The sequence below is a fragment of the Parus major genome, chromosome Z (genome assembly GCF_001522545.3).
Source record: "Parus major isolate Abel chromosome Z, Parus_major1.1, whole genome shotgun sequence".
Taxonomy (NCBI): domain Eukaryota; kingdom Metazoa; phylum Chordata; class Aves; order Passeriformes; family Paridae; genus Parus; species Parus major.
The window spans coordinates 60,879,442-60,894,065 of NC_031799.1; the positions used below are offsets into that span (position 1 = coordinate 60,879,442).

The window sequence follows — 14,624 nt, forward strand, 5'->3', positions numbered from 1 at the left end:
GCGTATGCTGTCCCCTAGGTAACTGTCCTAACTACTGGACTATATGCTATTTTTGGTGGTCTTTTCCTCTCTCCTTTATACCTAAGAGTAATTTTGAATGTGTTCCAGGTGAAAAGGTTTTGTTTATTACAGTAATAATTTTCACTTCACTTCCTAAACCTAAATTGTTCAGCAAATTGAAACTTGAAAAGGTTCTGTAGTGTACTAATGTCAGGTTTCCTGCTCTACATATATGCTTACATTGCTTCTACTGCTTCCAAAGGCTGATTTATATAGGTTATTTTTAAGCCTGTACTTAGGAACGAAACAGTTGGATCTGATTTTCAGAAGCACAGTGTCAGTATTAAGCTGCTATCTATGGCCTTCCTACAGACATAGCTGTCTAGTCAGGGTTTTCTGCTACCAGGCTTTTTAGAAGAAAAATCCTCGCCTCTGCCTATAATTGCATTATTTTGTATCTTATTATAAACACTTCTGTACACTAGCAAGGATCTTAACAGTACCTGCTTATTCATTCAAGGAATTTAGTAATTAAAGCTAAAACCAGAACTTTCTAAATTAAGTTGTGTAGATTTGTGTTACTGTACAATTTAAACAAACCTATGTTTGTTTTAGTGAATAAAATCAGAATGCTTTTAGTAACTTGGGGCAATTTAGGACAGCCTCAGAAATAATGTGGTAATTCTTTTACATTGTCAAAATTCCATATGCAGCAAATAAATCTGAATTTGTTTCTTGTAATTTTAAAACCACTTTAGCTGAACAGTGTTGTCTAAATTGAGGAAGATTTCATGTGAATGCATTTACTTCCTCAGTACAGCCACAGGGGTTGCTTGTTTGTTTAAATCAAGACAGTTAATTAACCACATGTAATTTTACTTTTTGTAACAGTTAATTCTTAAACAGCCTTCATTGATACTTTTAATTTTTTTACTGTCCTCAGACTCCTAAAAAATGTATAGTCTACAACATGAAACTGAAGGAAGTTTGTGAGCCATACTACTGTCTAAGTATCTAAATACAATCTACAGTGTTTCCCATAAAGTAATATTTTCTGTAGAAATGCACAAAAGTCTAAACTGAATGGATTCTATTAAAATACAATATATGATTCTGTATTGACTTCAAGAGCTATTATCACCTCCTTGACTAACCCTTAGCTGCCAGCAGATGTTGCCCCAGGCCAGTACACACCTAATTGCTCTGTGGAAAGGCTCCTTCCCTACCTCATTGAGCCGGATGATGTGATAAATTTGCCTCAGGTACTCGCTACCAGCTGGTTTGTGGCAGATATCCAGGACCATCATATTTATATTATGCCCAGTGAATCCAAGTGCAGTATCTCCTTCCTCTAACGTTGCACCTTTAACTGTGATTGAAGCACTAGAATATAGAAAAGATACAGTCCTAAGTTAAATTTCTAAAAAGCATAATATTAATTTGAACTTGGCTATAACTAACTACATGTTCAAAAACACCTGAAAGTACTTAACTTACACAAAATGTTGTTGTACATATATGTCTCACATAATACATGGTAAATAACATTTTTATACTAGTTTTAAACACCTTAGTCAGAAAGATGAACACATGAAACACTCTTTAGGGATATAGAAGTAGCAAATATTTCCCTTTCCCACATAGAAGTATTTTTGCTGCTAGAAATGGCATTTACATTCAATCTCTTGTGCATTTTTCTTTGCTTGTCACAGCACACATTAAAGACTAATTAACATGTCAGAAAGGTAGCCATTACTCTAAGTATAGGTTAGAAGTTTTAAATTGAAGTAGTTTTCTTTCCACTGGTATATTGTTAGCCATTTAAAAGGTAACTATTTGCCACTTGTTGCATTTTTTGCCCTATACTGTTCCTTGGTTTTTTTGTACTTGCGTGAAACTTCGACGGTGACATTTCCAAATGCCTTCACAATTGTGCATTCAAATCCCTGATCATTGTCAGACTCGCTGCACACGAATACAAGTTACTACTATCTTAGGATTGCTAGCTATAAAGTCTAAGAAAGAAAAAGTACTAAAATTTTACTCAAATATTAGAGCTGGAACACAGGTATTTGACATGTATGTGTCAGGAACTCAAAAGATTCACAAGAATATATTGTCCTTTCTAGAGACACTGTTGGAATAATTTAAAATAAAGAAGCATTCTCAATTAATTAAAAAAAATAAATCAATACTGTATTTGCTTAGAAGTAAAACAAAAAGAAAAACATTAAAAAAAACCCCAAAAACCTGAAAACAAAACCACTGTGGTTGCAGTTTACTGTTGGAAGTGTGCCATGGTTACAAAGTCAGTCGTTCTTAAAGTTGCTGTTTGACCTACAGGCTCTCTGAAATGCTGCACAGCTGCTGGACATTAAAGCTGATATTGCTTCCACATGCAGTTTCAGAATGTCCTACAGAGCAAATAGTTTCAAAATATAAACTATAATTTTGTTCTTTGCTGAATGTAAGTAAGTGATACTATGTTATTATGGTGTACTTTACAGAAAAGCTTTGAAGAAATTGATCTTTAAATTAAAGCACACTTAAGGCTGATATTTGATGCCATGTACAGATACAACCTGAATTTCTTGTCAAAATTCTTAGCAACTAACATTGAAAAAGCTAAGGACCTCTGACAAAGGAATGTATCAGTGCCAGTACCCAAACTGTATCCTTTATTGCCCACTACTGCGCAGGTGAAGCAGATGATTGGATTCAGGCAGCACTATGATTAATGACTTCCTTTCTGGATTTGGGACTGCCTATCAATCATGTCATTAGCAAGAATGTGCCCTGAGAGAGCCAGGCCTCAGCTAAGGAATAACTGCATTCATCTTAATCTGTATATGCACCCAGCCAGCAAGGTCAGGGTCAACATGATGAAAAACAATAATCTTCAATTCGACAAATTACTTTGCAAAGACAGACATTTCTTTTCTTCTCAGGATGTGTATTTTTTAGAATCTAACATGACTGTTTGCAGCTCTGCTGCTACCATAAAGTGGAGGTTATTTTAATGAATAGTAATGCTTTCAGGCAGTTCACAAGACAGACAATGAGTGCAACTGCCTTTTTCTTAACCTTTAAGGAAAGCTATAATTTTTTAAATATTCTTTAAAATTAATATATATTATTTAGGCTTTTTATGTAAGCACCAACTGTGATAAAAATAACACAAAATCAAAGAATTTTACATACAAAAAACCCACTGCACTTCAAAGACGTTTTATATGTCTGTGTAGGTGAGTCCCAAATAATTTTTTTTTTAATTTATAGGGTTTTTTCTTTCATATGTATCTATTAGAACTCTATAAACATTTATAAATATGAATACGGGATGCACATGCATCCAGCTAAATCCGGAAAACATTTGATTATTCAATGGTTGCATAACACCAACTTAGTATATAGTATATAATGACAATACAGTAATTTCATTCATGAAAATCATAAATCTCCTCTTGAAAGATTGCTTTTAGTTTAGTAATTATCTGGCTGCTACTTACTTTAATTGAATATTTGAATTTCAGCTCTAATATATTCGTTTTTTATTCTACACCTCCTTCAGTCACTGGCATCTGACTTCAATCTTTTAATCACTGGATTAGATCTTATAAATTAGAATTAAATGAAAATGTAAAGATAACAAAGGACAGTGTCAATGAGCATTTGTGTGACACTATTACTGCTTACTGCTACCACATTAACTGACTACTCACAGAAACAGGACACTGTCCCTTAAAGCACTGTGTGAAAACCTGTTCACTGGTATCACTGATCCCAACCTACAATCACTGCATCCTTTGTTTATATAGACAAATCCTGACATGGTAGCAACAACTGCAACTTCAAATAATACTCATTGAAAAAAAAAACCAGTAATCTTACTTTTAGCAGTTACAATATAATTCTGTAAGTCATGTAATTCCAATAAATCTAATATTGCTAAGTTGATGAATGGTATTTTTACAGAATGATACATGACTGCAACATTAAAACAGACTGGACTACAAACACACTGACATGTACATAACTCCTTGAAAAATCACTGTAAAGCTCTTCATTTCAAATCTGAAGGAAAAATTGGTATTTTCTCAGAACGGCACAGCAGGATATTATTCTTGTCCTGTTTTGCCTTAGGGTTTGATATGTTTTGGAATAAAGTATGCTTACTTTTTATTCACAGATGAAGACTGAAAGCTTCTCACAGTTCCTCTTAATTTAATCACTTAATTTAAATTATATTTAGTACCTATTAACATTTTGAAAGATATAACAATGGACTTGTCCACATTTTTGGCTCATCAAGAAAACATGAAATCTTGTAGTACTATGAACACACTGTTCTGAAGAAACAACCATGTTTTAGTGTTTTAACAATGAACTGAAATTACAAACCCATGGTACAAAGCCATAAATATTAAGGACTAATCTGTTTCCTATAAGATCACTGCTCATCTCTTTTCCTTAAAATTGAGCAGTAGCCATAAACATGCCAATAACCCAGTAAAATAAAGAGCAAATAATAGCATTTGAAAAATACTATGTTCTTACCAGTCTATGCTCAATTTTCTTGCCTTTAGCAACTGGCTCTCAATCCAGTTTGGTCTTTGTTGTTCAATGCTTTGTATAATCTTCTGGGTCACTTGCTTAGGACCACTTTTCTGTTTCCCCATAATACTTTCTAAGCACACACGAACTAAACTGAGTTTTTCTTTGCTCCATCTATCAAGTGTTGCACCTGTTAAAAATTCTGCAGTATTTCCATCCTCAAATATCCGACCTATAATTACAATCAAGTTCCAGACAAGCAGACCAGCTTTCTTCAATTCAGCAAAGTTTCTTGACATTTTTCTCTCAGCCAGAAAAAAGAAGTATTTAATTGGGGGAGGCAAACATGCAATCACTGTAGGTAACTTGCTGATTACAATAGATACTGCTTGAGCTGCAAGCCTTGTGAAGCCTTAAAAATAGAAAGAAAAGATGATATGATTAACATTAACAGTATAGTTCTAACTGCTTCTGAATGTTGTATGATAATTTCTAACTTTCTTTTGTACTGAAAATGGGTAAAAAGCTTAAGTACTCAACACTGTAGTTTCAGTAATATTATGCTTTCTGCACATAAATCCCACAAACCCTAAACAATTACATGAATTAAAAGCAGAAAATTCGGAACTTAGACTGTGATTCTATTAACAATTAGTCCTGCTGTGCACAGTCATTACTGCACTCATGAGAAAGACATTACTCAAATATTCTGAACGGTAAAAATTAGTCTTCAAAATTGTAGTATTTTTTCAACTTCACAGCTGAAGCATTGCATTAAGTGTATCAGCATATAACATATATTTATAATCTCTAGTTTTTTTATCAATCTCCTTCTATGTTCAAAATAACAAAACTTCAGTTTATCATCTTTCACAGAAGCGTCTACTCTAGATTGCACTGCATTTTAAAGACTCCAGACAATAAAAATAGCTATAAAATTAACTACAGAGAAATTGTGCTGCTCAAAACATAGCATAGCAAAACAAAAACATATCTAAAACGAAAAATATAGCAAAAGGTGTCAAGATTTAAAAAAGCACCAATCTTCAAACAATATCCAAACAATTAAAGAAAACCCTGTGTTATTGCACCTGCATTCCAATTTATTTTCTTTTATTAAAGAAACCATATTCTGTTCTAGATATCACACATACAAATTTAAATTGTCTTGAAGCCTATAGTCTTACCTCTCAGGTTGCGTATCAATTCACACATAGCAATTAACCCAAAATAGCCATACAAATGTTCTAGATTAAAATGAGAGTGCAGTGAAAACATATGAAAAAAAAACTTGATTGATGCCCTGGCTTGGCCACAATTTACATACTCAAAACTCTGTACCACAATATACTACAGTATTGAAAATAATCAGATAATATTTTGGTGGCAATAATTTATCATGAAATGTTTCCAAAAAGTTAGCCTTCTGAACTATGACCTGAAATGACAGATGCTTTAGGCACTGTGGGCTATGAAAATACATACCAGAAATAAGCTTTACATCTAATCACCTTCAAAACACCTCCTGTTCTACGGGATTTCTTTATTTCTTTACTAATTGTTTGAACAACCAAGCAGTAGCATATTCCACAACAGTTTCAGTGCTTTTTTTATTCAAGCATAAATTGCGGTGTTGTAAAGTTGGGATGCATGGAAGTTCTGAATGAAAAGTTGATCATGAAAAGGAAAACTGTTTACAGCCATTGAGGCCAAAGTATAGGCATTAATCTTCACTTTGTTTTGAATCCCATCTGACTACTGCCAGATATTGAAAAATCTTCGCTACTAGTATTATCAATACTATAGTGCTGGTTATTTTCAAAACCTCAAGAAAAAAATAACTATATTTTAATATAAAGTACTTAAAAAAACCCAACCACCACAGGATGTCTGGAAATAGTTTATTCACTGTCAAGCTACAACACTCACAAAATTTAACTGCCCAGTTTTGGAGTAAGGGATTAATGACTTAAAAGTTCTCATGAGAAGCTTATAGGATGTATTGTATATATACATATACATATATAAATATTATGTATAAATTTCACCTACATTTCCCAGATTCTTTTCTCTTCATTTCCCGAGGAGTGTAATTCCATTCCTTTGGAACAGTTTTCAGTAAACTTTCGGGAACTATTTGCTTGTGCTGGTATGTTCCATAGTTTTCTGTTGCCTCCCATGAATGCATCAAAGAAATTATCTGTTTCACTATACCCTTGACTGAATTAATCAAAGTCAACTTCAAGCATCTGATAACTTCTGGCTCCGACTCACCACAACTGGAAACTTCAGAAGGAAAAATTATTAACTATTCAGTAAGTGTAGTCAGTTGTGTAAATCTGTTTCAGAAAGTGTTTTCAGAATTCTTATGGAAAAAAAGTAACATTATGATATATAATAAATTAGACGTATTAATCTCTTACAAAATAAGAAAGAGTATAATGCGAAACATCTTGGTACCATCTTAATACAGTACTGACAAAAAAAAATCAATTTATTTCCTTCATTCTCACTTCTCCACTGATACATTTATAAAAAATTATATTTAAGCTGATTGATGTCTTCCTTTTTATATGGAAAACATTTAAATCAATAAGGCAAACAGATATATCTTTTTTTCCTATGTCCTTGTCTTGATAGTATTAATGAAGTATTAGATAACCAAACTGCTATACTACAGACAGTAAAGGAAAAAATAAAGTATTTTGGAAACAAAAGTACATACAAATTATAGTAATCAACAGAAACACAGCATGCCATCAAAGATTGTATGTTCAAAACACCATCCTAAATACAGTTATTGACATTACAACAAGTATCAATCTTCTCCACATTCTTAATACCAGAGCAAACTGCATTGTCACGGAGTTGCAATTGTCAAGCAGAGTACTGCAGAGCTTATCAGACATGTGCTTTGACATGTTAGATCTTTAGATCCTTTGCTCATACTTTTGCTTCTGTCTACTTTTTGCTGATCTCATCATGATCTTTCTATAACCTTCCATGTACCACTTCTCTGTTTTGCTTCCTCTTACATGTTAAACTACTTTTTGGAATCCCATTTTTCTCTGAGAAGTACCTGAGCACTTTTATCATTGTTTTCTATTTTGTGATACCCATAATTCTACTTCCCCTCCTGTACTCTCCCATTTTCATCCTCTTATTTTGAGTCCTCCTGCTTTTGATCCATAATTTGCAATATCAGCCTTCTAAATCTCACCTCTCTTTTATGGTTGAATACTGTTTTTCCTTGGGGATAAAATTAGTTGCTCTAATTGTGAGGGCAGCTGTTCCACTCAACACAAAACTAAGAGGCTGAGTGCCTGTTGACACCAGAGATTGTATGCTCATCAGATTATTTCTCCCTCAGTAGGAGAAGAAGTCCTTCCTTCTCTTTTTCCACTCTTCTTTTTCACTCCTCTTACTTTTAAATTGTGGCAAAGGTTTGGAGTTGTTAAATGCATAAAGATGAAGAACCTCTACTGGTAAAGATCTACAAAAATGTTCTGCAGCCGGTCTGCTGGTAAGACAAACACTTGAGGTCATCAGATGCCTGGTCAACAACACTGCTCTGGAACCTCCGCATTCTTCAGAATTTTCACCACTCCTACCATGGCCTGACTGCACAAAACCCTTCAATAATACTGTAATTATCAAGTAAGCTAACATACTTTCACCTGATTTATTATGGTAAAAATAATGCTCACTACATGTCTGAAGATGAACATTTAACATCAGATTTGAAATGCTTATTAATAAATTAAATACCTGTCATATTGTATAAGCAGTTCCACAGGAGCTCTTTTTCCATGTAGGACTCAAAAGCAATGCCAAGAGATTTGGGTGATAAAGTGCAGTAAGACAATACTGTGAAGATTGTTTGAATCAGAGTAGACTCTTTGTTATTTTCCTGTTCCAAGAGAGAACTTTGTTCATCACAATTTAATGCTTCATTTCCTTCAAAATAAACAAAAACATGGTTCCAATGATTTCCAAGTAATTCAAGGTCTCAGTAATGGATAGTATTAATCAAAACAAACTACAAAGCATATTTGAATAGTATTTCAAACAATAACACTTACAGATACTGAAATCTGATCTTTCTCTGCCTAATGACAGTTGACTGTCTTCCTGAATTATGTGTAGCCAATAAAAAACAGACTTAAGCATGTTTTCAAACTATGGAATATATGTATTTAATGCAAAATTAAATTGAAATTGATTATAATTGGAAATTGATTGTTTACTGAAGATTAATCAGAAATGTGGAATCACAGTCAAGAAGCTATTACTGCTGAACTCCTCTTTCTTATATAATAGTCATATGAAATAATAAAATCCTATTTAGATATAAAAAGTTAAGAAAAGTAGCAGCTCCATATTCCCCAAAATGTGTTGGCTTTGTTTTTCAGGGTAAAATGAAACTCAGAATAAAACAGTTCCACAAAACAAAATCTGAGCCCCGCTAAGATACAGATTTTAAAGATAAGCAATGATTATCAGAGTTCAGTGATAATTTCTTTAAAATATTTACAAATGTTTCTGATAACTATTATTACACAATCTCCCAGCTGAAAGATACGGATTTGTTTAAAACTCCAGGAATCAATGCAATTCAATGACTTTGACTTGTGCTACTGTTGAAGACCTGAACTTCCCACTTTTTGTGAAATATGCTTTCAATGTCAACAACCATGAGAAATGCCCAGAGCCATAATCTGTTAAATACTCTTAATTGAAATTTCTAGTTTGCAAAAACAATGGTTTCTGTAAAAAGTATTTAGACAAAATTATACTATAAAATATCATTGCTTTCTGCCAGTTTGTTTGTTTTTACCCTTAGCAACCCGTGGAGGAGAAAGATGGAAGCCTTCAAAATCTACCATAATGAAAAATCATTGTTTTCAGCCCATCTTTGAATGACTTGAGAACTAAAAAAAAATCTCATTTTACTCTCTTCTGAATTCCAACAACCTAATTCATGCATTACTCTAACTCATTAAGTCTAGATGAGTATTCAACCTTAGTAGAAACAGAGGATGTGGAAAGCTGAAAAACATGATCATTGATTTCATAACCAATAAGCTATGGTGGGGTTTTTTTTCCCCAATGTAAGATGAGCAATAAGACAGTTTTTTAATCAGCTTTTTTTTTTTTCCTATGAGCTGAGCTGACATATATTGTTTTCAATGACAGATGATTCTAAGTGAAGAATCAAATGGATTCCACTTATTCACTCAAACTAGGGCTATGTATGAAAAAGAAATAACCATTAAAGCAGAAAAAACAGTTCAAATGAGATGAAAATCTGAAATGAACTTTGGTTCTATTACTTTAAGTATTTATTTATTTATTTATTTATTTATTTATTATTAATTAAAAATTAATCAAATTCTAGGGGGAGATTTGCTAAGATTTCAAGAACTATGTAAACTGTCTTTACAGTACATGATGGGAAATTTGTTGAAAGGTGTTTATGACTTGAAATTAAGCCTAAATTTGTTCTATGCCTATGCTGCATGGAAAGTTTGAATCACAACTTGCTAATAACTTTACTAATCAATTAATGCTACCAAAAGATTTAGATAAAGAGAAAAGAGCACAAAAGAATTCTGTAGAACGGGCTATACATACATCTTGTTATAACTACTACATAATGCAACTCTTGTGCTTTTAAGCAAAAATCTATGAATCCACTACTAAATCATTCTGTGGCTAAATATAATAAGATTAGTCATTATTCATCAGCTTTTTCTTGCTTTATCCTGATGTAAATGTTGTCCTTGTTATAAGAACAGCCTGAAAGCTCAGGTTAAAATGAGTTTTCTGGTTGATAAGTGGGCATAGAAACACAGAATCCTTTTGGTTAGAAGGGACCTTAAGGATAATGTAATTTGCAAAGTTTAGCTAGCAGATCAGTATAGCTGGATAAATATTATGAATTAGGAGTCTACAGAAAGAGATGTATATTTCTCATGCCTTAGATTTTTTATTATACATTTATTAGCTCACCTGTCATAACATTAAATATTCATCTCAGTTTGAACTCCAATGCAGCCTTCTTGTTAATTATTACATAGAGCAGAATTTATATGATAGGTATTATACTTACTGCCCTGGGATGCTTCCCTCTATACCTCTGTATCTTTTATCACTGACTGCATTTGTATAGAAAAAGCTAACTTGTGAAGGAAACCTAAAGCTCCCATAGCTAGCTCAAAGAAGATGCTTCTTTATTTTAGCTAGACTTAGCATTTATACATATATATGGCTATATATTTTTCTAGATACCCGCTAAAATAAAAAAAAATCAGCAGTTTTTTTATTTCCATACAGCATGATGTTCTATATGTGCAAAAGGTACCAAAATATATTAGAATACTATTGTTCTTAATAAATATCTCTATAAGAAAATTATGTATCTATTGAATAACAGCTATGCCCAAACCATTCACAATGAATCATTCTTCCTATGACAAAATAATGCACTAAACCTCTTGGGATACTACCACACATTTTAAAAACATAACTTCAGAAAGGCAGGCTTACAAGTGCAATTTACCCGTATTTCTTTCTTAATGATAGAAATACCATCCAGTAATTTGCCAACATTATCACTCATCCAGCACTCATCTGACTAGTCTAGCCATAAAATGAATCTTGCAGAATTCAAAAAATCCTCTGTTACTGACTCTAGACTTCACTCTCCCCAGTTAATCCATACACAACAGCCAAGATACAAAAATTTATGCTGTATTTTTGACCAAAAGAGGTAGTCAAAACTCGAATTCATACATGCTGTTTCATTTAGGAAGAGGAATTGAAGATGGAATTAATTATTTCTGATATTTGTCTTAACTTTGCAAAGAGTATGAAAGTTTTGCTTTCTTCATTATATTTACAAGTTTCTTTAAATCACAGCAACTGATGAAGATATAAAGAATGCAAAAAGGAAATGTTCTATTTTTTTTATAGATTCAAATCCTTCAGCAGGCACTCTGCAGTATACTACATCCTCAGTGCTTCTTCTGTCACTGACTTTATTTCTGTTCCTTTACTTTATTTGACCTGGTAGATCATTTTACCTTTCTTTCAGAGTTGCTCCTCTCCAATGACAGTTAAAATCTATTGTAATTTTGAACATGGCTTCATTTTGGCAGAAGGTGTATTATTTTAGTTTTAAATTCCAAGGAGAAATTTTACATCATAGTTTCATGGAAGAGTCACAGAATAGTTGGAATACAACAATAGTTGGAAGGGACCCACAAGGGTCATCAAGTCCAACTCTTAAGTAAATGGCCTCTAGGGGATTGAACCCACAATTTTCTTGCTACCACCACCATATTCTAATCATGTAAACTAATTTCAGGGTCATGTTACTCCTATACTGAATAAACCCCAGATCTTAAACCTACGCCTTTCAATTTAATATATTCCAAATTATAATAATCCCTGTATTAGCTGCTACCTGTGAATCAAACAATCCTAAATTTATGACAACTAAAAGGCTCAACATGGCAAAAAAACTTTAACAACACTTATATCATCTGCTCATAAATTATTAACATATCAGCAAACTACTTCTCTAGCTATATAAGTCATCGGTGCCACAGCACTTTAATTTAGTTCAGCTCCATTTAGAATTTTTTCTCACTAAACAATTTATTTTCAACTATCTGAGAAGAAGCTTTCATTAATCAATTTCTGAGTTTCCATTAATGAATTTCCATTAATGAAATTCAGTGACTTCTGTAGAATCTGTCTCTTATCTATGGCCAATAGAAAAAAAATTACTGTCAGAGTACCTGCAGTAGTGATTTTATGGGATAGTATGCAGAAAGTTTGACATTCTGACAGCCAAAATTTGATAAGACAATACTGAATGTAGTCCTAAGGTCACAGTAGCTGCCTTGTGTGTTCCTCCATGTATTGGGATAGATACTAAACAATTTACTTTCTCAAAAGTCTACTTTACAGCTTACTTTCTTATTCAGTCTAGAGCTCTGCTGTAATACGAAATTCCTATCAGAAATTCCTAAATTTTTGAAAAGCTATCCACATGACCATATATCACAGGCACCAGGTCTATCACACATGTATCTGACACTATCTTCACATTCTGTCAAGAAAAGGTAAGTGATTCACAGTAGGGGCCCACGATAGTCCAAGCAGGAAATCCTATATAGGTTTTCAGAAACTCCATAAAATCTGTTTACTGTTTTCTCCAGCTTATTGCTGGAAAGTCACCAAATGGAACAGCGTATCTGTATTAAGGTCCCTTTTTTGCTTATCTTCCAGCTAGAAGTATATCGCTTCAGTACATCCCTCATTGAATCCCTTACAGAATTCAGTAAGCTCACTGGTCAGAGGGAACTTTTGAGGAGATGCCACTTTTAAAGTAATCTTCTAACCATTAGGCTACTATGACACCAACTGCTATCAAGAAAAAGCTTTCAGAGGTACCCACAAGCCTTGTATTCGATGACCCACAAAATACCTGGAGAAGAGATCTATTTCTCCACAAAGATATAAATTACTCTAAGAGATTTACTTTTGCTCTCCTAATGAGGGTTGGCTTACAGACTAACATCTAAGTTTTGTGACCAAAACCTGCAAGACTATTTTTCCTGAAAGTGGTGTGTGGTTGAGCCCTGGGACTACAACAGTTGCTAATTTTTTCACTTGTGTGATAGACCATGACATAGGATTATTAAATCCAAGGAGCCATTAGAAGAAAGTACAATGAAGTATGAGAAAGTACAATGAAAGTATAAGAAGAATGACCCTCATGAACTTGAAATAAAAGTGTCAAATTGTTACAGATTTTAACAATGCCAGAGTTTTGATGCAGTTGGAAATTTATGTAAGGCATGTACATTTTCTTCTGAAATAACTCACTACTGCCACTAACAGTTCAGTCTCCTAAATGAGGCCAATTGGTGGTTACCACTTTTCACTATTCTTTTAGCATAACTCACAAAAAACAAGTGTTATTTACTCTGATATGTCTAAAATGTAATTAATTAAGTTTGATTAAAAATTAATTAGTACTTAAAATCTACCTTAAAATGACACATTATACATCATGGCAGTTAGAGAACTATTTCAAAGAGGGCAAAGAACTGGAGTGCAGGAAAAAAAACCTTCTAGTTCTACAAATACATTTCCAAGTTCCCTTGCCAGAAAATGGTTAATAAAAGAATGGTCTTAGAAAGCTCTTCATATTTATTAGTGTCTAGTAAGTTGTCTAATGATGTACCATCCAATTCTGTTTTCTTGGTGGAAATCTTCCCTTCCCCAGCCTGCTTACGTGTGCAAGATAATTGATCTCTTTTTGAAGCAAATCACATTTATTTGGGTACAATTTCAGATTTTCAGCCTTAGACTTACTACAGAATATTTGTAAATGTTACTATCTCTTCTTATTTCAAAATTTTAGTGGAGCCCAGAATCACATCTGTGTTGAGATGTACAGACTAAATAATACTGTCTTCTCGTAGTCTTTCAAATATGTATTGTGCTAGCCAAAAACATTAGCTGAAACTACTAATGACCTGGTCCTGTTGTGAATGCAGTTTTCTTACAATTTATTTCCACAAACCAATGCTCACTTTAGGTTGTGTGTAGAAAGACAAATAAAATTTCTCTAACAACTGGAGTCTCAAGTTTTTACGGTAATGAATAAGATTCTTTATAAGACTATAAAACATTGCATTTTCTATTGTTCATCATCTATTTGATACAACTGTCTCTTCTTAAACAAATATATGAGACCCAAGGATTGACTGAAGGTCTGGAATGTGCCTTATTGACAATTTCTCAGTGACAGTTTTTTAGTGACTGCTGTCTTATCTGCTATTCATAAGTGGCCAGGTGTCCACTGTCTGATGGGGTTCCCTCTGGTATTAATCCTGTGTTGGGCCACTGAAATCTGATAAAACTATTACTGTTTGCTTAATTATGCAAAGGAAAAACATCTGATTCCTGGAAATAATGATTATCAAACTAGTAGTCACAGACTGTTCCACTGGCACGTTGTATATTTAGTGCAAATCTAGCAGAAATGCTCA

At 33.3% G+C, this 14,624-nt stretch overlaps 1 protein-coding gene across 7 annotated transcripts in view; it reads right to left on the reverse strand.

Moving 5' to 3' along the window:
* KIAA0825 (KIAA0825 ortholog) overlaps nt 1-14,624 on the reverse strand; it is a 237,522-nt gene that overhangs the window by 119,193 nt on the left and 103,705 nt on the right. For all 7 annotated transcript variants that reach the window (XM_015652513.3, XM_015652514.3, XM_015652516.2 and 4 more), the window contains 4 exons: nt 8,323-8,511; nt 6,607-6,840; nt 4,558-4,966; nt 1,227-1,383 (listed from right to left, as the gene is read on the reverse strand). In XM_015652513.3, the coding sequence (XP_015507999.1) occupies nt 1,227-1,383; nt 4,558-4,966; nt 6,607-6,840; nt 8,323-8,511 (989 nt within the window). The remainder of the gene's footprint in view (nt 1-1,226; nt 1,384-4,557; nt 4,967-6,606; nt 6,841-8,322; nt 8,512-14,624) is intronic.